Genomic DNA, 22,852 nt, shown 5'->3' on the forward strand with positions numbered 1-22,852 from the left:
TGCTTGGGAGTTAGTTTGGACATAATTATTCAGATCGGAATATGGAGCAATGAAATATATATGTAATCTGTAATTTACGGGGACGAGAATATTTCCCACATCTCCAGACGTTAAAATAGTAATGCTACTGTTGCTCTGGGTGCATTTAGCCTATATTCCAATATCACGCTTGTATAATGACAACATATGAGGAGGATACTGGGATGGATCAGGCTACTACTGCCCCCTTCTAGATGCGCTACTATTAAACTATTTACTCTTTGTTTGTCGATAACTTTTGTGTTGTTCACATAGCCCATTCTCCATTTCACCTCAGATAATAACATATTGTCAGTTGTGTTACCTGTTGCTCCCTGGTTTCAATGTCTATGGTTGCTCCTGTGTTATGGGAAGTCCACGTCTCACTACCTACATTTGGTACATACGAACAACACGCAACTATCCCTGTGCTACTTTCTAAAAAGAGGGTTGGCCACCCAGCACAGCACAGACCATGAGTCAGGTAACTGTAACAGAACGTTGCCTCTGAGCTCCCGTGAATTTTGGACACGCATCGACTCGGTTTGGGAGGCAGGGAGTGACAAACATATTTCTCTGAAAGGGATTTTGCTGTACTCCCATGTCTATTTTAAAAACCTTATAGACGTTTTAAGTTTCACGTTTTCGTGTGTCTGCTGCACTGATGTGACGAGTTTTGCGTTTCAAAAGCGGATAAAACGCTCAGGTGTTTGTTTTTCATAGGTGGATTTTCTGCCTTTTTTTATTATTCCTAAGTAGAGCAGCGACAGGGTTTCCCCTGCGGTATAGTTCTTTATTTCAATACTCTTGTTTACCACGTCAGTTTTTTCTTTCTTTCGTTTTTAAATATTTAATTTGCAACCACCGACAACGCCGAGTGGCCACGTTGGAACAAACAGGTACGTGTCTGCAATAATATTATTAGCCAACACCTTTCGATTTCAAAGTTTCTTTGCTTTTGTTTTCTACTGAATTTGAAAGTTAGAAAAGTTAGTAAACGTCCTTGGGTTGACACCTTTTGAACTCGTGCCAACTCGTGCTAAAAATGTGATCCTTGTGCGCAAGCAACGACAGGCCTGGCAAGCTGATGATTTGCAACGTGCTTGACCTCTGTAAACCATTAAGCCACAGATTCACCAAATCATTATATAATCATAGTTACATTTGGTCCCATCGTATTTGTTGATATATTCATTCATCAGCTTAGAAATTAACTTGACAGCGAGTGTGGAAAGTCACAAAGAGGCCTCAGAAGAAAAACAAACATTTGGAAGGCGAGGTTATATAATGTTGCCAAAAGGATGTTGCGCTTTTCATATCAATTCGAGTTATTTCACAGATCTCCCACATTTCTAGAAGGTACATTCAGAAATCATGATACACTTGAATGGAGTATTTAAATACAGAGAACATAATATACCTCAAAGGGACGGGTAAATGTAGCTCATTATAACCTAGTTAATTAATGCGTTCTGGGATGACGGAACAAATTGGGCCAGCTTTCAATCGCGGAGACTAATAGAGCATGGTAATAGTGCCTAGCTGCTGTTGCACCATCTATACACACTACCAATATTGTACACACAACAACATAGTTGACACGATAAACTATTACCCATCTAACAGAATCCCTTGGCTCACACTGATGATGTATACTGTTAAATGTAGGAACTGACTTGCATAATGTGTGAACACATACGGTATGTTCCTACTAATGTGCTGAGACACATGGACTGTGTGTTATTTCCATATCTTCTTGCCTATGTGATGTTCAATGCACAGAGTTGCTCATCTACTCTGCTGCATTGTAAACTGCTGAGGTGACGTCATTATGTAGACCAAGCCTGGTCTCATTCTGAGAGAGAAGCCAGGGGCTTTAACCTGAGTCATCTAAAACCAACGGCACATAGATCTGCTTAGCTAGCACACAGAGACATATGCATGTGGGGGGGGGGGGACCCCAGGTTACAGGGGAGACTCCCAACAGCTCTCCTGGGACATACTCTCTAAAGTCTTCCTTCGCTGAACCCCCTAGGCCCTAACTGTGTGTGTGCTAGCCCAAGGGTGTCAGCAACATAATTGAACCCCTGACTCATTTTGTTTCTAGGAAGTAGTATGGTGTTCAGTTCACTCTTTAAGTCCCTATAACCAGGGGCATATTCATTACTGCACATTGTAGCTTTCTGTTTTGCAACAGAAAATCGAAAAACAAATGTTTCTTATTAATGGACAAATTCAGGTAGTTACTCCCTGTTTCAGACGTTTTTCTTCCGTTTGGTATCTTCTTCCGTTTGGTATCCATCCTGGTCTCAGAGCATTTTGTATTATTCTGGACGTAAATTCGAAGCACTTCATTTAGTCAGATGTTTCGTATGGTGTGTATACGTTTGTGAATGTCATCATCCATATCGTATGGTTCCAGGTCATCTATAAGTCTCTGCTAGGTAAAGCCCCGCCTTATCTCAGCTCACTGGTCACCATAGCAACACCCACCCTTAGCACGCGCTCCAGCAGGTATATTTCCTTTGTCATCCCCAAAGCCAACACTTACTTTGGCCGCCTTTCCTTCCAGTTCTCTGCTGCCAATGACTGGAACGAATTGCAAAAATCACTGAAGCTGGAGTCTTATATCTCCCTCTCTAACTTTAAGCATCAGCTGTCAGAGCAGCTTACAGATCACTGTACCTGTACATAGCCAATCTGTAAATAGCCCACCCACCTACCTCATCCCCATATTGTTACTTATTCTCTTGCTCTTTTGCACCCCAGTATCTCTACTTCCACATCATCATCTGCACATCTACCACTCCAGTGTTAATGCTAAATTGTAATTATTTCGCCTCCATGGCCTATTTATTGCCTTACCTCCCTAATCTTCTACATTTGCACACACTGTACATAGATTTTTCTATTGTGTTATTGACTGTATGTTTGTTTATGTGTAACTCTGTGTTGTTGTTTTGTGGCACTGCTTTGCTTTATCTTGGCCAGGTCGCAGTTTTAAATGAGAACTTGTTCTCAACTGGCCTACCTGGTTAAATAAAGGTGAAATAAAAGAAATAAAATATGATACAAATTTCTATTTGTGCAATATGTTACGAATTTGCTAAACATATATGTTAAGAATTCCAATTTGTTGTGGCTAATGTTAGCTAACTGGCTAACGTTAGATAGGCTACGGGTTAGGGTTTAAAGCTAAAAAAGTAGTAAGTAGGCAGGTTCACGAAATTGTGCTAAGTACAATAAAAGGCCCCTCTGAATTGTGCAGTTGTCACACAACACAATGCCACACATGTCCCAAGTTTTGAGGAAGTGTACAATTGTCATGCTGACTGCAGAAATGTCCACCAGAGCTGTTGCCAAATAATTTCATGTTAATTTCTCTACCATAAACTGCCTCCAACGTTGTTTTAGAGAATTTGACAGTACGTCCAACCACAGTATGGCGTCATGTGGGCGCGCACAGATGCACTTTGTGCTGGGGTGCACCTGTGCCCACACAACGCCATACACGTGGTCTGCGGTTGTGAGGACGTACTGCCAAATTCTCTAAACAACGTTGGAGGCAGTTTATGGTAGAGAAATTAACAAATAATTCTCTGGCAACAGCTCGTGTGGACATTCCTGCAGTCAGCGTGACAATTGTACACTTCCTCAAAACTTGGGACATCTGTGGCATTGTGTTGTGTGACAACTGCACAATTTAGAGTGGCCTTTTATTGTTCCCAGCACAAGGTGCACCTGTGCTGTCCCCATGAGTACCCCATGTTGGCGGTGGGGTTATGGTATGGTCAGGCATAAGCTACGGAAAATGAACACAATTACATTTTATTGATGACAATTTGAATGCACTGCGATACCGTGATGAGATTAGAAAAATAGAGAGGGGGCAAATACTTTTTCACAGCACTTTGTGTGAAATATATTGGTGTATGTGTGAGAGATTGGTGGGGGAAAGGAGGGGCGCAAAATAAATATGAAACTGCAAAGTAAGTTTAACCACATCAGTTGGCTTTTTATCTCTGCTATCCTGCTGAAGAGAGCGAGTGTCACACTGACAAGACCGAGGGAGATAAAAATGGAGAGATAAATCATGGTGAAGGGAGAGATGGAGTGATGAGCTCTCTCTCCCCCCCTTCGGTGATGGATGACTAGTCTGCTGGAGGGAAATTCCTCACTGCCTCTAACACTGCCCTGCAGTGACTACGCTACCCCTCTTTCTCTCTGTTTCTCTCTCTCAAGCACAATGTTCCCCTCTATTTAAATGTCTTTCTCTCTTTCTGTTTCTATATATGTCTCTTTTTCTTTACCTCTTTTGTTTCCATTTTACTGTCTTTCTCTCTTTCAATTCCTCTATCGTTGTCTGTTTCTCTCTTTCATTCCTTCTCGCAGATTCAGTTCTGCTCACGTACAGAACATGACAGTTCATGTACATGACATTGACTAATTATTACCATTAGAAGTACTGTAGTAGAGATCCCATGCTCTCTACGCTATAGTACATATAACTCCAGTGATCTGTCTCATCAGTCTGTGATGTCAGTCTGCTTTGTCTTTCATACCTGATCTTAGAGGCTCCCCAGGCCCCAGGTGTTTGTGGTATGTGTAAGTGGGAATCTTTTTGTGTCTCCGTGTTCTTTTCACCACACAACCGTTGTCTGTCAGTGTCTTGACTTTGTCCGGGAAGGTAGTGTGAACTGGAGAAGGTACAGTTTACATTTCGTGTGTCTCCCACTGTCTGGAATCATCCGACAGTGACCCGACAAATAAAAGTAATCTTTTGAAAGGTTTACTTTCTCCTATACCCACAGTACCAACCCCTCCTCCACACCTGCTGGCAAGGCACCACTACAGACCACATAAAACACCAAGACAATTATTAGTTAATTAGTTAAGGAAGCTATTCCAGGCACCTAATTTATGACAGGAAGGAGAGGCCAATTTTAAGGCTGTCACAATGTTTATCTAACCTTAGCAAAGACCGTTATCTAACAATGATAGTAGCCGTTGAGACTGCTTTTTACTGCAGTGTGTGTGAGCAGTGTGCTTACTCAGTGTAAGGTAGAGGAGTCTGGTTTGTGAATGAGGTTTTTGATCAATGGGCATTTCAGCTGCCCGCAGGTTGTCATGACGCCAAGAGGTTGCCATGGTGTGAAAGGGCTGACTTGTCCTATGGGTGTGGACTAACCTAAGCCTCCTTTTTGGCTTTGAGTCAGTTTCGTTGTTATAGTCTCTTGTCTACAATAGAATCATTCACTACATTGTACATTAGCTGATAGTTTGCTCATCGTGATAAGGACTCTTATTTTGGAGTCTCCTTTGAATACTATTTGCATGATCACCTACTGTTTGTTAGATATGTGCTCCCGTGGCCGGGCACGCTTAATCTGTGCAAGCAGTGTGAAATACCAATGCAACTGCCATGTTTGGATGTCTGCAACCTGATGTCAGACATTGGCCTAATATATGGTATCTGTTTGCTTCAGGTTGCTTAGGCCACGCCCACCACCCTGAGATGTTGGCTTAGGCCACGCCCACCACCCCGAGGAGTTTGCTTAGGTCAGTTGGGTAGCCTACTTGACAGTTAATAACACGGCGACTCAGATTTAAACGGTTCCACTCAGACCAGATCAGATGGGGGATTTGACATAAGCTGAGGTCAAAGGTCACTCTTAGTTCCTCAGCACTGAGCTGGGTCACCAGTACACCAGGGTCAGGAGGTGACAGTGTGGGATACCATGGTATGTCTGCATACCAGAGACATCTCTTAGGCAATGTGTACTCCCCTTAGATTCCCAAGGTTTTGTCAACATGGCTACTCATAAAGACATGCTAGTGAATCACAACCTGCTGGTGAATCGCAGCCCCAGATGGCAAGCAGACGTTGGCCGAGAGTCGAAACCCGACGTTGGCCTTTGAAGGGATACCATGCTCTAAATCCCACTGTTTGTTTGATTTCCTTACATTAATCCAATCACCCATATTTTCTGATTAACAATCCCACACAAGAGGTGTGATGTATTGCCCCTCATTTCCTCCTCCAGTGGGTTGGAATGGGACTGTGTTTGTCCGGTTGGAATGGGACTGTGTTTGTCCGGTTGGAATGGGACTGTGTTTGTCCGGTTGGAATGGGACTGTGTTTGTCCGGTTGGAATGGGACTGTGTTTGTCCGGTTGGAATGGGACTGTGTTTGTCCGGTTGGAATGGGACTGTGTTTGTCCGGTTGGAATGGGACTGTGTTTGTCCGGTTGGAATGGGACTGTGTTTGTCCGGTTGGAATGGGACTGTGTTTGTCCGGTTGGAATGGGACTGTGTTTGTCCGGTTGGAATGGGACTGTGTTTGTCCGGTTGGAATGGGACTGTGTTTGTCCGGTTGGAATGGGACTGTGTTTGTCCGGTTGGAATGGGACTGTGTTTGTCCGGTTGGAATGGGACTGTGTTTGTCCGGTTGGAATGGGACTGTGTTTGTCCGGTTGGAATGGGACTGTGTTTGTCCGGTTGGAATGGGACTGTGTTTGTCCGGTTGGAATGGGACTGTGTTTGTCCGGTTGGAATGGGACTGTGTTTGTCCGGTTGGAATGGGACTGTGTTTGTCCGGTTGGAATGGGACTGTGTTTGTCCGGTTGGAATGGGACTGTGTTTGTCCGGTTGGAATGGGACTGTGTTTGTCCGGTTGGAATGGGACTGTGTTTGTCCGGTTGGAATGGGACTGTGTTTGTCCGGTTGGAATGGGACTGTGTTTGTCCGGTTGGAATGGGACTGTGTTTGTCCGGTTGGAATGGGACTGTGTTTGTCAGGTTGGAATGGGACTGTGTTTGTCAGGTTGGAATGGGACTGTGTTTGTCATGTTGGAATGGGACTGTGTTTGTCATGTTGGAATGGGACTGTGTTTGTCATGTTGGAATGGGACTGTGCTTGTCCGGTTGGAATGGGACTGTGTTTGTCATGTTGGAATGGGACTGTGCTTGTCCGGTTGGAATGGGACTGTGCTTGTCCGGTTGGAATGGGACTGTGCTTGTCCGGTTGGAATGGGACTGTGCTTGTCCGGTTGGAATGGGACTGTGCTTGTCCGGTTGGAATGGGACTGTGTTTGTCCGGTTGGAATGGGACTGTGTTTGTCCGGTTGGAATGGGACTGTGTTTGTCCGGTTGGAATGGGACTGTGTTTGTCCGGTTGGAATGGGACTGTGTTTGTCCGGTTGGAATGGGACTGTGTTTGTCCGGTTGGAATGGGACTGTGTTTGTCCGGTTGGAATGGGACTGTGTTTGTCCGGTTGGAATGGGACTGTGTTTGTCAGGTTGGAATGGGACTGTGTTTGTCAGGTTGGAATGGGACTGTGTTTGTCAGGTTGGAATGGGACTGTGTTTGTCAGGTTGGAATGGGACTGTGTTTGTCAGGTTGGAATGGGACTGTGTTTGTCAGGTTGGAATGGGACTGTGTTTGTCAGGTTGGAATGGGACTGTGTTTGTCCGGTTGGAATGGGACTGTGTTTGTCAGGTTGGAATGGGACTGTGTTTGTCAGGTTGGAATGGGACTGTGTTTGTCAGGTTGGAATGGGACTGTGTTTGTCAGGTTGGAATGGGACTGTGTTTGTCATGTTGGAATGGGACTGTGTTTGTCATGTTGGAATGGGACTGTGTTTGTCCGGTTGGAATGGGACTGTGTTTGTCCGGTTGGAATGGGACTGTGTTTGTCCGGTTGGAATGGGACTGTGTTTGTCCGGTTGGAATGGGACTGTGTTTGTCAGGTTGGAATGGGACTGTGTTTGTCAGGTTGGAATGGGACTGTGTTTGTCAGGTTGGAATGGGACTGTGTTTGTCAGGTTGGAATGGGACTGTGTTTGTCAGGTTGGAATGGGACTGTGTTTGTCAGGTTGGAATGGGACTGTGTTTGTCAGGTTGGAATGGGACTGTGTTTGTCAGGTTGGAATGGGACTGTGTTTGTCAGGTTGGAATGGGACTGTGTTTGTCAGGTTGGAATGGGACTGTGTTTGTCAGGTTGGAATGGGACTGTGTTTGTCAGGTTGGAATGGAACTGTGTTTGTCAGGTTGGAATGGGACTGTGTTTGTCAGGTTGGAATGGGACTGTGTTTGTCATGTTGGAATGGGACTGTGTTTGTCCGGTTGGAATGGGACTGTGTTTGTCCGGTTGGAATGGGACTGTTTGTCATGTTGGAATGGGACTGTGTTTGTCAGGTTGGAATGGGACTGTGCTTGTCCGGTTGGAATGGGACTGTGCTTGTCCGGTTGGAATGGGACTGTGCTTGTCCGGTTGGAATGGGACTGTGTTTGTCCGGTTGGAATGGGACTGTGTTTGTCCGGTTGGAATGGGACTGTGTTTGTCCGGTTGGAATGGGACTGTGTTTGTCCGGTTGGAATGGGACTGTGTTTGTCCGGTTGGAATGGGACTGTGTTTGTCCGGTTGGAATGGGACTGTGTTTGTCCGGTTGGAATGGGACTGTGTTTGTCCGGTTGGAATGGGACTGTGTTTGTCCGGTTGGAATGGGACTGTGTTTGTCCGGTTGGAATGGGACTGTGTTTGTCCGGTTGGAATGGGACTGTGTTTGTCATGTTGGAATGGGACTGTGTTTGTCATGTTGGAATGGGACTGTGTTTGTCATGTTGGAATGGGACTGTGTTTGTCATGTTGGAATGGGACTGTGTTTGTCATGTTGGAATGGGACTGTGTTTGTCATGTTGGAATGGGACTGTGTTTGTCATGTTGGAATGGGACTGTGTTTGTCATGTTGGAATGGGACTGTGTTTGTCATGTTGGAATGGGACTGTGTTTGTCATGTTGGAATGGGACTGTGTTTGTCATGTTGGAATGGGACTGTGTTTGTCTGGTTGGAATGGGACTGTGTTTGTCTGGTTGGAATGTCACTGTGTTTGTCTGGTTGGAATGTCACTGTGTTTGTCTGGTTGGAATGTCACTGTGTTTGTCTGGTTGGAATGTCACTGTGTTTGTCTGGTTGGAATGTCACTGTGTTTGTCTGGTTGGAATGTCACTGTGTTTGTCCGGTTGGAATGTCACTGTGTTTGTCATGTTGGAATGGGACTGTGTTTGTCTGGTTGGAATGGGACTGTGTTTGTCCTGGGTGATAATGAGGAATGTTGGTGTTAAACATTACAACGGTTGTCTGTCTGCAGATGGAGCACATCTATTCAAGGACTTTGTCTCTGTACCAGAAGTAGGGTAAGGAGTCACTGTGACCTGTCAAATGGGTCCTTCAGTTTAGATGAGCTTTCTCTGTTAGCTTAGCTTAGACATGTTAGCTTAGCTGCTAGGCCCCAAGGCAAACATTGCTCCTGGTCTTCACCCAATGATAACAGTGGAGATGAACTGAGACCAGATTATACCAGGCCTGGATACCTCTCTCCAAACCTGTTTCAGAGTTACACAGATATGCATGCATGCAGGCACACACACGCTACAGTCCTTCACACACACGCACACACACACACACAGACATAACAGGGGAAACCACTGAAGCAAGCCATTACATGTCACACCTCACAGAGCTGGGATGAGACTACTGCTACTGCTGCTGCTGCACCCAGACAATGTTAGGCGGAGGTGACTCAATATTCTCATTACAGAACAGCCCAAAATAGTTTGATCAAAACTAGGTCAAATGACAGAACCATACAATATCATATTCTGTTGTCTGTGTGAGCAGCTAGGTGTAGGTGTGTTAGGCTTGTTTCTATTAGGTTGTTTGTATTATGTGCGTGTGTGTGTGAGAATACACGTGGCCCTGTGTATAGTCAACGAGCTGGTTTGACATGTCATGTTGTGCTTTAACTGAGCTGATGAAGTCATTGATGACAAAGGGGATACTAAGTAGGGATGTCAGTTCTCAAAAACATCTGAACGTCTCTGGCGACAATTGGAAATGGTGTGTGTGTGTGTGTGTGTGACATGTTTGTGCTGTGAGGCAGCCCGAGGTGTCTAGTCAGAACAGGTGTCTCAATCTGGGCCCCTGTTGTAGTCTCTTGATCTTATTCTCTCTCGCGCTCTCTCTCGTTCGCTCGCTCACTCTGTTTCTCTCTGACACTTTCAATTAAATTCAAGGAACAAAGTTTATTGATATGGAAGGTGTAGCAACTTAAAGTCAAACGTTTTGCCAAAGCAAACGTGTAATGATATTTAAAGAATGTAATACTAATGTACCCAGCAGTTCTGTCTCTCTGACTCCTCCCCTATCCGACTCCTCCCCCTCCCCTGGTTATGTCAATCAACTGGTGATTCACCTCGTCTGTGTCTGTGTCTGTGTCTGTGTCTGTGTCCTGTCTGTGTCGTATCTGTGTCTGTCGTATCTGTGTCTGTCGTGTCTGTGTCTGTGTCGTGTATGTGTCGTGTATGTGTCCTGTCTGTGTCTGTGTCGTGTATGTGTCCTGTCTGTGTCTGTCGTGTGTCTGTCGTGTCTGTCTGTGTCGTGTCTGTCTGTGTCGTGTCTGTGTGTCGTGTCTGTGTCGTGTCTGTGTCGTGTCTGTCGTGTCTGTGTCATGTCTGTGTCGTGTCTGTGTCTGTCGTGTCTGTCGTCTGTGTCTGTCGTGTCTGTCGTCTGTGTCTGTCGTGTCTGTCTGTGTCGTGTCTGTCGTGTCTGTGTCGTGTGTCTGTCGTGTCTGTGTCTGTGTCGTGTCTGTGTCGTGTGTGTGTGTGTGTGGTGGGATTTGTGTTACCTGTCAGGTTGTGTTTAAACAGTGGTTCTAGATACGAAACCTACATACTGACCTTTCACCCCTCTCTCACCTCATATATACACACTCCCACATTTCCTGAAGATATAGAGCCTGACATGAGTGCTTATGATTAACTCAAATAAGCCACACACACACGTATCACAGACATATCAGTGTTTCAACAGCATGTCGTGTCCTGCTCTGTCTCAGTAGAATGTTGTTGTCCTCTCTCTCTCAGTAGAATGTTGTTGTCCTCTCTCTCTCTCTCTCTCTCTCTCGTGTCTTAGACAGTCAGCATGGCTTACTCTGCAACCACATAGAACCCTCAGCTCTCTGCCTGATCAATGGCAAAAGTTACACTTTGTTTTGGTCTGATACTTTATCCTTTTAACTCCCCTCAATTCACTGTATGCGTCCCAATGGCACCCTATTCCCTACGTAGTACACTACTTTTGACCCAGGCCCATAGTGCACTACTTTTGACCAGAGCTCTATGTAGGAAATGGGTTGCCATTGGGACGCAGCCAGTGTAGCTCAGATAGTTCAGCTGGTAATTCCCCTCAGAGATGTGTTCAGTAGACCAGGCTTAGAGAGCTGCCTCCAGGGTTGAGGGATCAGGTAGGCAGTGAGTGAAGGGATGGTGTGTGTGTGTTGTACCTTAGTGTTCCATAACTGCACCAGTGGAGGATATTGCAGAGAGCGCGGTGGAGGAGAAGCCCGGCCCCTGGACGAACAGAGAGACTATTGTGTGTGCGGTACTCAAAGGAGCACCTGACAGAGGGGGCATTGATGCACCCTGGGCTGAGACTCCTTACAGCCCAACACTATGTGAAGAGGAGGAAGGGGGAAACGGCCCATACAAATCTACATGTTATTTGTCATTGGAGATGATGTACTGTATAATGTACTGTGTACTCCAAGCACCGTTACAGATAGTGATGCAATACTGAGACAATCAAGTGGTGTGTGTAGGAAGTCATTGAATCCACTAGACATTGGTTGTGTGGGGTAACTTGATAAATGACTAAGAATAGTGATCTGTAGTTTACTTTGGTAATCCCTGCCACACTCCGTCTGTTCACTGTTGGCACTGAGCTGCTATTGCAGCATACACATGCATACAAACACCGCTCAATAGGAATGCAGTGTTTTCATTCCCCTGACCCAGCCTGTCACAAAGAAATGATAGTGGGCAGTGTGCTGTTGGATCTGGCCCAAGCAAACACCATGGATTCCTGTCATCTCACACACACACACAAATATATATACAGTGCCAGTCATAAGTTTGGACACACCTACTCATTCAAGGGTTTTTCTTTATTTTTACTATTTCATACTTTGTAGAATAATAGTGAAGACATCAACTGTGAAATAACACATGTAGTCACCAAAAAAGTGTTAAACAAATCAAAATGTATTTTAGTTTCTTCAAATTAGCCACCCTTTGCCTTGATGACAACTTTGCACACTTGGCATTCTCTCAACCAGCTTCACCTGGAATGCTTTTCCAACCATCTTGAAGGAGTTCCCACAAATGCTGAGCACTTGTTGGCTGATTTTTTTCTTCACTCTGCAGTCCAACTCATCCCAAACCGTCTCAATTGGGTTGAGGTTGGGTGATTGTGGAGACCAGGTCATATGATGCAGCACTCCATCACTCTCCTTCTTGGTCAAATAGCCCTTACACAGCCTGGAGGTGTGTTTTGGGTCATTGTCCTGTTGAAAAACAAATGACAGTCCAACTAAGCGCAAACTAGGTGGGATGGCGTATCTCTGCAGAATGCTGTGGTAGCCATGCTGGTTAAGTGTGCCTTGAATTCTAAATAAATCACTGACAGTGTCACCAGCAAAGCACCATTACACCTCCTCCTCCATGCATCACATGCAGAGATCCTCCGTTCACCTTCTCTGCGTCTCACAAAGACACGGCGGTTGGAACCAAAAATCTCAAATTTGGACTCATCAGACCAAAGGACAGATTACCACTGGTCTAATGTCCATTGTCCGTGTTTCTTGGCCCAAGCAAGTCTCTTCTTATTGGTGTCCTTTTAGTAGTGTTTCTTTGCAGTAATTCGACCATGAAGGCCTGATTTACGCAGTCTCCTCTGAACAGTTGATGTTATGCTGTGTCTGTTACTTGAGCTCTGAAGCATTTATTTGGGCTGCAATATCTGAGGCTGGTAACACCAATGAACTTATCCTCTGCAGCAGAGGTAACTCTGGGTCTTCCTTTCCTGTGGTGGTCCTCACGAGAGCCAGTTTCATCATAGCGCTTGATGGGTTTTTTCAAAGTTCTTGAAATGTTACGTATTGACTGACCATGTCTTAAAGTAATGACGGACTCTCGTTTCTTTGCTTATTTGAGCTGTTCTTCCCATAATATGGACTTGGTCTTTTACCAAATAGGGCTATCTTCTGTATACTACCACTACCTTGTCACATCACAACTGATTGGCAAATTAAATTAAGAAGGAAAGAAATTCCACAAAATAAAATGTAACATGGCACATCTGCTAATTGAAATGCATTCCAGGTGACAACCTCATGAAGCTGGTTGAGAGAGTGTGTAGAGCTGTCATTAAGGCAAAGGGTGGCTACTTTAAAGAATCTCATATGAAATATATTTGATGTAACTTTTTTTGCATACTACATGATTCTATATGTGTTATGTTATACTTTTGATGTCTTCACTATTATTCTACAATGTAGAAAATAGTAAAATTAAAGAAAAACCCTTGAATGAGTAGGTGTCCAAATTTGACTTGTACTGTATATCAGACACACTCGGTCACGTACACGCTCTTCTGATCTCTCTCACACACACTCGCAACACTATGATTGATTTATCTGTCTCCTCCTAGGTTGGTGTCTGTATCTAAACCAGCAGCACAACCATGACAAAGATGATTTCTCTACTAGACTGACCCTCTATGAGGAACTGAAAATCTATGGGTGATGAAAAAGCACTTTGCAACAAATCGCCCCTTCAAGCTATAGACTCTATGATTGAGTGTGTACACAGAGGAATTGCCTTTGATTATTTTCTCACACACATAAAGAATGAGGACTCTTTCCAGGAACTCTGTTATGATTGGTGGGGTCTATTTCAATCAACTCCTGACTGGCAGCCAATAACAACAGCAGGGGATGTGTGTGTGTGTGTGAGGTCTGGGTCTTTGTGATTGGATGGCTCGTCGCCGATCGTCTGGAGGACACTTACTGGTGTGTGCTCTTTCCCTCTTCCCAAACAGAGGGAGAGATGCGATGCCAGTTTCCAATGACCTTGGACTGTACCATTGTGTCTGACACGGATATAGCCTGAATATGATATTATTGATGTCAGACAGAGGAAGAAGCCTTGATTCTTTCATTTTTATTTGTTGGGCCCATGCTGCTGTTCGGCATCCTTTGAAAGGCTGTCTTGTTGTGTTGGGTGCTGAAGCCTGTGTATTCCATTGTCTTATCCCATGGCATGGCACCTTAGTAGTAGCTTACTAGTACAGATCAGAACCCTGGGGTACTAGTGGAATAGCCTGGATAGGATACCAGTCTGTTTATGCTTTAGCCACTACTGTTCAACTGTTGTCTGCACCCTGAAATCATCATACATGTGAATGAAGCCATCCTTGTACATTTACTTAACATTACTGCGCTAATTGAGGTAACGTTGACATGCTTCACTAACAAGTACTACCTATGCTTATGGACAAAGGGTGTGTGTGTGTGTGTGTGTGTGTGTGTTTCCTGTTTGAACCTCATAGGGTCAGCCAGGTCTCTGTCCCTCTCTAACTCCAAATGTCGGGAGGAAATGGAGCAGAAACAGTCATTGCTTTGAAGTGTGTCATGCTGCGTCAGTCGCCGATGGCAACACGGGGGTAATTGTGTCAGTGTGCATGGCTGAACTCTGTTTGATCGCCACGGTGATGTCACTGTATGGACTAATTTAGCCTTTTCCCAACCTGACTCTCATCAATTGATCTGAGACTTGACTAGAAACCCCTCACTGACCTATAACCTTATGTTACTGGGTCTGGGCTTGGACTAAACCTTCACTACTGTACTACTGTCTGTGTGCTCATGGCTGCATGCTTGTTTGACACAACCCCCAACACGTCCACCTCAATGTGTACTTGTGCATGACACGTCCATAACCTATTACTGCTGAGTAACCGTGTGTCTGTGAGAGACCGACATGGTGGCGGCACCTTAAGGGAAGAATGCTCTATATAAACCATATAACCCCCTGCTCAGTGACGTAGCTTCAGCCGGTGCGGTCGTACATGGGCGCGCGACGTACCTGGGCCCGGAGCTGCGGGCCCCCTATGTAATTTGAATACCGCCCCACCATGCCCAACTATTAATTGTTGACGCGGATCCATCACGTCTACTATTTAACGAGAAGATCTTTCTTTAATATACACTATATGATAAATGATCCCACTGATGGTTTCACCAACAAAATGTTTTTTTTTTTTTGCCACTACGTAAGTCAGCGTGATATTTTAGTGTATGATGACAATAAATCCATTTAACTTGCTAAATAAATCATATTATTCAATAGTTTCAATACCAAGTTAAGATAATGAAATGAATTCTGGGATTCATTGTGCAAATCCTCTCCAAAGCGTTGTTGTTTCTGTCATCGTTTTAAGCACCAGTTGAGCTAGCTATCAAGGGACAACGGCCTATAAATTAATAAAGAGAAAGTCGAGAATAAAAAAATACGGACTTAAAAGTGGAGCCCAAATGAGGAAGGCCAAAAATGAGAAAGCAAAGCAAGAATCAAAATTAGTTTCATTTTTCAAATGCAGCCATTGCTAGCGCAAGCAATGTAGCGGGACCAGAAGAGGATGTAGGTTTCTCATCGCCAGCAGTAGCTTTTAGCGGGTTAAGTGAGCCAAGGGCAAGCTGTTTCATCCTGCCAGAAGAAGCAACTTTGACAGAGGAGGATACAGGTTGTCAGGTATCGGCGGATACGACCCTGAGCACAAGCCAGGCCGGACAAGCTATCCCGGGCGGGGAGGAAGAGGAGCAGGGCGAGGCTAGAATCGTGGCGGCTGAGGAAACAGGTGGAAGTGGGACAGACGGCCTTTTTTACCTATCCAACTGACAGGGGGCATTATGCAACAAATGTGGATGCAAAAGTTAAACGGCACGTTATTGCATTAGGCTCGTGTAAGCCTACTGGCCATTTCCCAAGAGATGACGAAAGGCGGTGTTTTTCCGAGTCGTATTACACCACTACAACCAAGGCTGGCTATTTTATTCAGCCAAGCTAAATTGCGAGTATTGTGAGACTTGCTGGCTGATCGTAGTGCCCCTTTCTTCTCTGGTGAATGGGCCATCTAACATCCAAAATAGCATGTCATGAGACATCCCAGATTCACATGGGTGCCTGTTTTGGTATATGAGCAATGGAAGCTGAATGGCACCTTTGACGCAGAAATGGAGAAAGGTGTGCGTAACGCAGCAAATTTCGGGCAATAGGTGTTGGAGCTCATAGTTAATGTAACTTTCACACTTGCATCATGTAATTTGGCGTTGAGGGCACTGGGAAAAGCTGGGGCAGGCCAACAGTGGGAAATTCAACTGCTGTCATTTTACGACCCAGTTCTGAAATAACTTTTAGAATGCCCCTCAGGATCCGTTAACTATCTCAGTCCTCAAATCCAAAACGAGCTGATTTTATATCTTAGCCGAACGAGTAAAGTGTGACATTCATTTTTATTTTATATATATTTTTTTTTATATTATGGACGCCACACCTCGTGTATCCAAAGTAGACCAGTTAAGCCAAGTTTATCGCTATGTGAGAGTGATAAGGGATGTAAATAATGTCGCCACAGATCTGACCATCAGAGTTGTTTTGTGGATTTCTGGAGACTGCTGTCACATCAGCGGCTGAGCTTCAACATAAAATCCTGGGCAGCATAGAAGATAATGGGCTGGATATTTCAAAATGTAGGCAGGGGTATGATGGAGCTGCTAACATGAGCAGGGTCTATTCGGGGTGTGCCGGCCAGAATATCAGAAAAAGAGCCGCTTGCTCTTTGTGCATTGCGCAGCGCACAATCTTAACCTGGCTCTCAACGACTCTGTCAAGAATGTTCCAGAGATTAAACAGTTTTATGATACTGTTGAACTGTTATACACCTTCTTCAGGCATGGTTAGACTGTAAACTCTCCTTCCAAAATGAAATCTAGAATCGGCTTCCTATTTCGCAACAAGGCCTCCTTCACTCATGCTGCCAAACTTACCCTCGTAAAACTGACCATCCTACCGATCCTTGACTTCGGCGATGTCATTTACAAAATAGCCTCCAACACTCTACTCAGCAAATTGGATGCAGTCTATCACAGTGCCATCCGTTTTGTCACCAAAGCCCCATATACTACCCACCACTGTGACCTGTATGCTATTGTTGGCTGGCCCTCGGTCCATACTTGTCGCCAAACCCACTGGCTCCAGGTTATCTACAAGTCTGCTAGGTAAAGCCCCGACTTATCTCAGCTCACTGGTCACCATAGCAGCACCCACTCGTAGCACACGCTCCAGCAGGTATATCTCACTCGTCATCCCCAAAGCCAACACTTCCTTTGGCCGCCTCTCCTTCCAGTTCTCTGCTTCCAATGACTGGAACGAACTGCAAAAATCACTGAAGATGGAGACATTTATTATTATTTGACCCTGCTGGTCATTTATGAACATTTGAACATCTTGGCCATGTTCTGTTATAATCTCCACCCGGCACAGCCAGAAGAGGACTGGCCACCCCTCATAGTCTGGTTCCTCTCTAGGTTTCCTCCTAGGTTTTGGCCTTTCTAGGGAGTTTTTCCTAGCCACCGTGCTTCTACACCTGCATTGCTTGCTGTTTGGGGTTTTAGGCTGGGTTTCTGTACAGCACTTTGAGATATCAGCTGATGTAAGAAGGGCTATACAAATACATTTGATTTGATTACCTCCCTCCAATATCTTTAAGCACCAGCTGTCAGAGCAGCTCACAGATCCCTTCACCTGTACATGGCTCATCTGTAAATGGCCCATCCAATCTACCTCATCCCCATACTGTATTTATTTATCTTGCTCCTTTGCACCCCAGTATCTCTACTTGCACATTCATCTTCTGCACATTCTACCATTCCAGTGTTTAATTGCTATATTGTAATAACTTCACCACCATGGCCTATTTATTGCCTTACCTCTCTTATCCTACCTCGTTTGCACATGCTATGTATGTATGTATGTATGTATGTATGTATGTATGCATGTATGTATTTTCTACTATATTATTGATTGTATGTTTGTTTTATTCCATGTGTAACTCTGTGTTGTATGTGTCGAACTGCTTTGCTGTATCTTGGCCAGGTTGAGAACTTGTTCTCAACTGGCCTACCTGGTGAAATAAAATAAAAAAGCTTCCCTGGCCGATTACTCTCTTTCAGGGCCTGTTTTTAAGAAGGAAATAGCAAAGCACACTGCAGTGAGAGACCTGGTCAGGATGCTCACTGTGGATTACAATTCAGTCACATTTTGGGAAGTAGTTACAGCGACGCTCTTTTCATGACTCTGCCTGTAACGGTAGCCAGTGCCGAGCGCCCCTTTTCCAAACTGAAAATAATGAAATCATACCTGAGGAGCAGCATGGGACAGGAGAGACTGAGTGGGTTGGCCATTCTGTCCATTGAAAACACCAGGACCATGGATATGAATGCCCTAGTCAACGACTTCGCAGAGCGCAAGGCCCGTTGAATGCCAATCAATTGAGTGAGTAAGCGTATATTTTTACAGAGCAGGCTACCCAGACAGCCTATATAAATCAAGCTTTATTGAGATTAATTTACATTGCTTGTCAATCTACGACTATGCACCATCTGTCTTTGGAGACCATGTTCTGGTGCACGGCCACTGAGCCATTTCATTGTCATCATAGCCTATACGTTTAACTAGGCTATAAGAATAATAGTACGCACATACACATGATATACTGTTAAAAGGCATGCTGCCATTTAAGCAATCTGTTTGAATGCTCCACTTGATTGATTTGCTGGTGTTTTTGCTATAGGCCTCTATGGGAGGCAGATCATTTGAAATACCGGTATGTCAGTTTTTCCGCCGTGCATAACTTCAGCGAGTACTGGGTCATTAGCTATGTTTCGGTGTTTCTGTCGAGAGATTGATCTATATATTTATGTTTTATAATATAGGCTATTGCCTATTATTTGCAGGTAAAATAGGGTGATTTTTGACCAATTTTTTTTTAATTTATTTATTTGTGCTTTCGGTGGTGTTGATCGACTTATACGGGTTTATTTCTGACCGCTGTCCATGGTGCTGAATGTATTGGCTATATTGCGGCTTCTCTGGTAACAGCTTCAAATGTGCCCTTAGATTAGGTTCTGCTCTGCTGTTACAATGCTTAGTAATATTAACACACAGCCTTACCAACAAAATCATTTACATTTTAAGGGAAATATGGGTGGTGATATGGGCACCTGGGCCCGTCATGATTAAGATACACTACTGCCCCACTATTCAACCACCTGCTCCTGCAGAGAACGCTACGCTAGCAGAAACCATGTAGCCTCCCCACAGGGCAAATATACATCCTTTTACACACTGTGTGTTGCACACCAAGGCTCTGGGAGTGTTTGCACTGAAGCCATGCCAACTAAATAAACGTTAGCCACCGCTAGCTACTGTGGTTGGTCCAGAAGACGGGGTTTCTCACCTACTGTAGCGGATGTACACACACACACACACACACACACTGAACCAGTTCCTCCTCTAGACTTAACCATCCTGCCTGCGCCTCTTTTCTCTGTCAATCTCAACTAGTTGGTTGATGAACTGAACCGAGGGAACTGAACCGAGGGAACTGAACCGAGGGAACTGAACCGAGGGAACTGAACCGAGGGAACTGAACCGAGGGAACTTGGAACATACTTAGTAGTTAATGTCTTTGGGGGGTCTGAGAGCGTTGCCATAGTAACAGTTACTGGTACCTCGTGTGTGTGTGTGTGTGTGTATAAGTTATCGTTACTCATTGTGTATTTATTCCTCGCGTTATTACTTCTCTCTCTGCGTTGTTGGGAATGACCCGTATGTAAGCATTCCAATTTGATTTGTAAGTGTAATTGAAAGTGTAATTGAGTTAACGGTGTAGTGCGTAGGGACCTGGTCTGGGAGGAGTGTCTGTTACACACTGACCCTCATGTGGCGTAGAAGCATGTAGGAGATCTCCACAACTCAGTGAATACTGTTTAGACAATGGATTATGGTCTTGGACTAATACTGAGTCATTGTGTGCGAGTTTTTCTCCAGCTTTCTCTCCCTCTCTGCATCATCATATTGTATCTAATTATCAGACTCCGCCTGTAGGGAGCTCAACAATGCTCCTCATCAAAGACAGTTTGTTTATCTCCTCACTGCTATTCCTGGCTCCCCATGAGACCTGACGTAGTCCCTACGGAGGCTCATAAGCTGGTTATAAGCTGTCATAGCCCCAATGCCTCCAAACACCAGGGAGGTTGGGGTTTGAGGGAGCTATCAGGGTATTTTCTAAGGCTTGGAGCAGAGGATAGGAACTGTGTGGAGAAGGAGGAAGGGTAGGTGGTGATTGGTTGCTTTTTACACCAGATCGCAGGTATAAACTAGGGATTGCCATGTTTTTCTAGTGGATTTGGGTCCAGTCTCCAATATTCCCTTGAAGTAGGAAATATCACTGTTGTTTCTACCCAGTAGAAATATATCTCCTGGTCCTCTATAGATCAGTTGGTAGAGCATGGCGGTTGCAACGCCAAGATCGTGGGTTCAATTCCTGGGACTACCCATATGTAAAATGTATGCAGGCGTGACCAAGTCGCTTTGGATAAAAGCGTCTGCTAAATGGCATATAGGATCTGTTTCTACATAGTTGAAAACAAAGGCTCTATAATAAAGGTTGGCGGGTACATCACATCCTCCAGGCTGTGTTCATACGTACCAAGTCAGGCTAGTCATATTGTCCCGCTGTGTGTCAGCTGTGAGGATCCAAACATGTAGTTTGTCATTTGCCTTGTGATGCCTGAGGCCATGTCACAAGGGATACGTAATGTGAAACAACACAAGCTAGATAGAAAAGTCCAGATGAATTCCCAGAAAAACAACTAAGGCTTCCAGGTATCTCAGGGTCAGAGTGCTGATCTAGGATCAGGTCCCCACCTGTCCATATAACCGTATTAATTGTGCTCTAAAAGGCAAAACTGTTCCTAGAGCAGCACTTCAACTACTTCCTAAGGTAAATGTAACCTACAACCTTTAACCTCTTGTCTTGTCACACAGATTGAAGATGGACGAGGCAGAGAAGTACAAACAGAGACTGCAGGCGATCACTGTGAGTCAAGCACCTGACACACACACAACCACACATACAGGCCCATGGAAACTAAGCACTGCTCCTTGCGCTGTCTGTCCATAGCTACTGAATAATTTACCCATAGTGCAGTGTGTCGCACCAGGCCGCCTCCCTCAGCCCAGTAAAACAACGCCATTGTATTTCCATGGAGACACAGTGACTATTATAGGGTGGCCACCTCTCTAGGATAATGGTGCCTATGTGACAGGTTTGACCAGGTGTTTTTATCTTTATTACCTCTCCACCTCTTCTTTCTGTTTTCTCTTTATTCTCCCTCTGTTTCTATTTTTTTCCTCTTTATTTATCACTCCACCTCTCACTGTATCACGCCCCCCCTCGCCCCTCCTCTCTCTTGCTCTCTCTCCCCTCTCTCTTGCTCTCTCCCCCTCTCTCTTGCTCTCTCTCCCCCTCTCTCTTGCTCTCTTGCTCTCTCTTGCTCTCTCTCTCTTGCTCTCTCTCTTGCTCTGTCTCTCTCTTGCGCGCTCTCCCCCTCTCTTGCGCGCTCTCCCCCTCTCTTGCGCGCTCTCCCCCTCTCTTGCGCGCTCTCCCCCTCTCTTGCGCGCTCTCCCCCTCTCTCCCGTCCTCTCTCTTGCGCTCTCTCCCGTCCTCTCTCTTGCGCTCTCTCCCGTCCTCTCTCTTGCGCTCTCTCCTCTTCTCTCTCGCGCTCCCCTCTCTCTCTCTCCCCTCTCTCAGGAGAAGCGTCGTCTGCAGGAGGAACAGGAGAGGGCCAAGAGGGAGATGGAGGAGGAGAGGCTGAGGCTACAGCAGCTCAAGGTGACACACACACTCTCTGAAGGTCTGACCGTCACCCCTCTCACTGTCCCCGGCCCGTCACCCCTCTCACTGTCCCCGGCCCGTCACCCCTCACTATGTAGGACTATTTATTCTGAAGTGTAACGTCAAATGGCCAGAAAAGTGACCACATACACTCAGACACACACGCTCTCTCTGTGAATATGGTGGTGGATACTGGACAGAACCCCCACACTCATTCTCTCTCTGTGAATATGGTGGTGGATACTGGACAGAACCCCCACACTCATTCTCTCTCTGTGAATGTGGTGGTGGATACTGGACAGAACCCCCACACTCATTCTCTCTCTGTGAATATGGTGGTGGATACTGGACAGAACCCCCACACTCATTCTCTCTCTGTGAATATGGTGGTGGATACTGGACAGAACCCCCACACTCATTCTCTCTCTGTGAATGTGGTGGTGGATACTGGACAGAACCCCCACACTCATTCTCTCTCTGTGAATGTGGTGGTGGATACTGGACAGAACCCCCACACTCATTCTCTCTCTCTGTGAATATGGTGGTGGATACTGGACAGAACCCCCACACTCATTCTCTCTCTGTGAATATGGTGGTGGATACTGGACAGAACCCCCAAACTCATTCTCTCTCTGAATGTGGTGGTGGATACTGGACAGAACCCCCACACTCATTCTCTCTCTGTGAATGTGGTGGTGGATACTGGACAGAACCCCCACACTCATTCTCTCTCTCTGTGAATATGGTGGTGGATACTGGACAGAACCCCCACACTCATTCTCTCTCTCTGTGAATATGGTGGTGGATACTGGACAGAACCCCCACACTCATTCTCTCTCTGTGAATGTGGTGGTGGATACTGGACAGAACCCCCACACTCATTCTCTCTCTGTGAATGTGGTGGTGGATACTGGACAGAACCCCCACACTCATTCTCTCTCTGTGAATGTGGTGGTGGATACTGGACAGAACCCCCAC

General features: G+C 45.3%; 1 protein-coding gene across 1 annotated transcript in view; it reads left to right on the plus strand.

The window, feature by feature from the left end:
* Positions 1 to 432: 432 nt before the first annotated feature.
* palm3 (paralemmin 3) overlaps positions 433 to 22,852 on the plus strand; it is a 34,348-nt gene continuing 11,928 nt past the window's right edge. Inside the window, exons 1-3 of the mRNA XM_045691099.2 lie at positions 433 to 917; positions 21,025 to 21,076; positions 21,791 to 21,871. Of these exons, the coding sequence (XP_045547055.1) occupies positions 21,032 to 21,076; positions 21,791 to 21,871 (126 nt within the window). The 5' untranslated portion in view covers positions 433 to 917; positions 21,025 to 21,031. The remainder of the gene's footprint in view (positions 918 to 21,024; positions 21,077 to 21,790; positions 21,872 to 22,852) is intronic.

Source organism: Salmo salar, chromosome 12 (genome assembly GCF_965601325.2).
Source record: "Salmo salar chromosome 12, fSalSal1, whole genome shotgun sequence".
Lineage (NCBI taxonomy): Eukaryota > Metazoa > Chordata > Actinopteri > Salmoniformes > Salmonidae > Salmo > Salmo salar.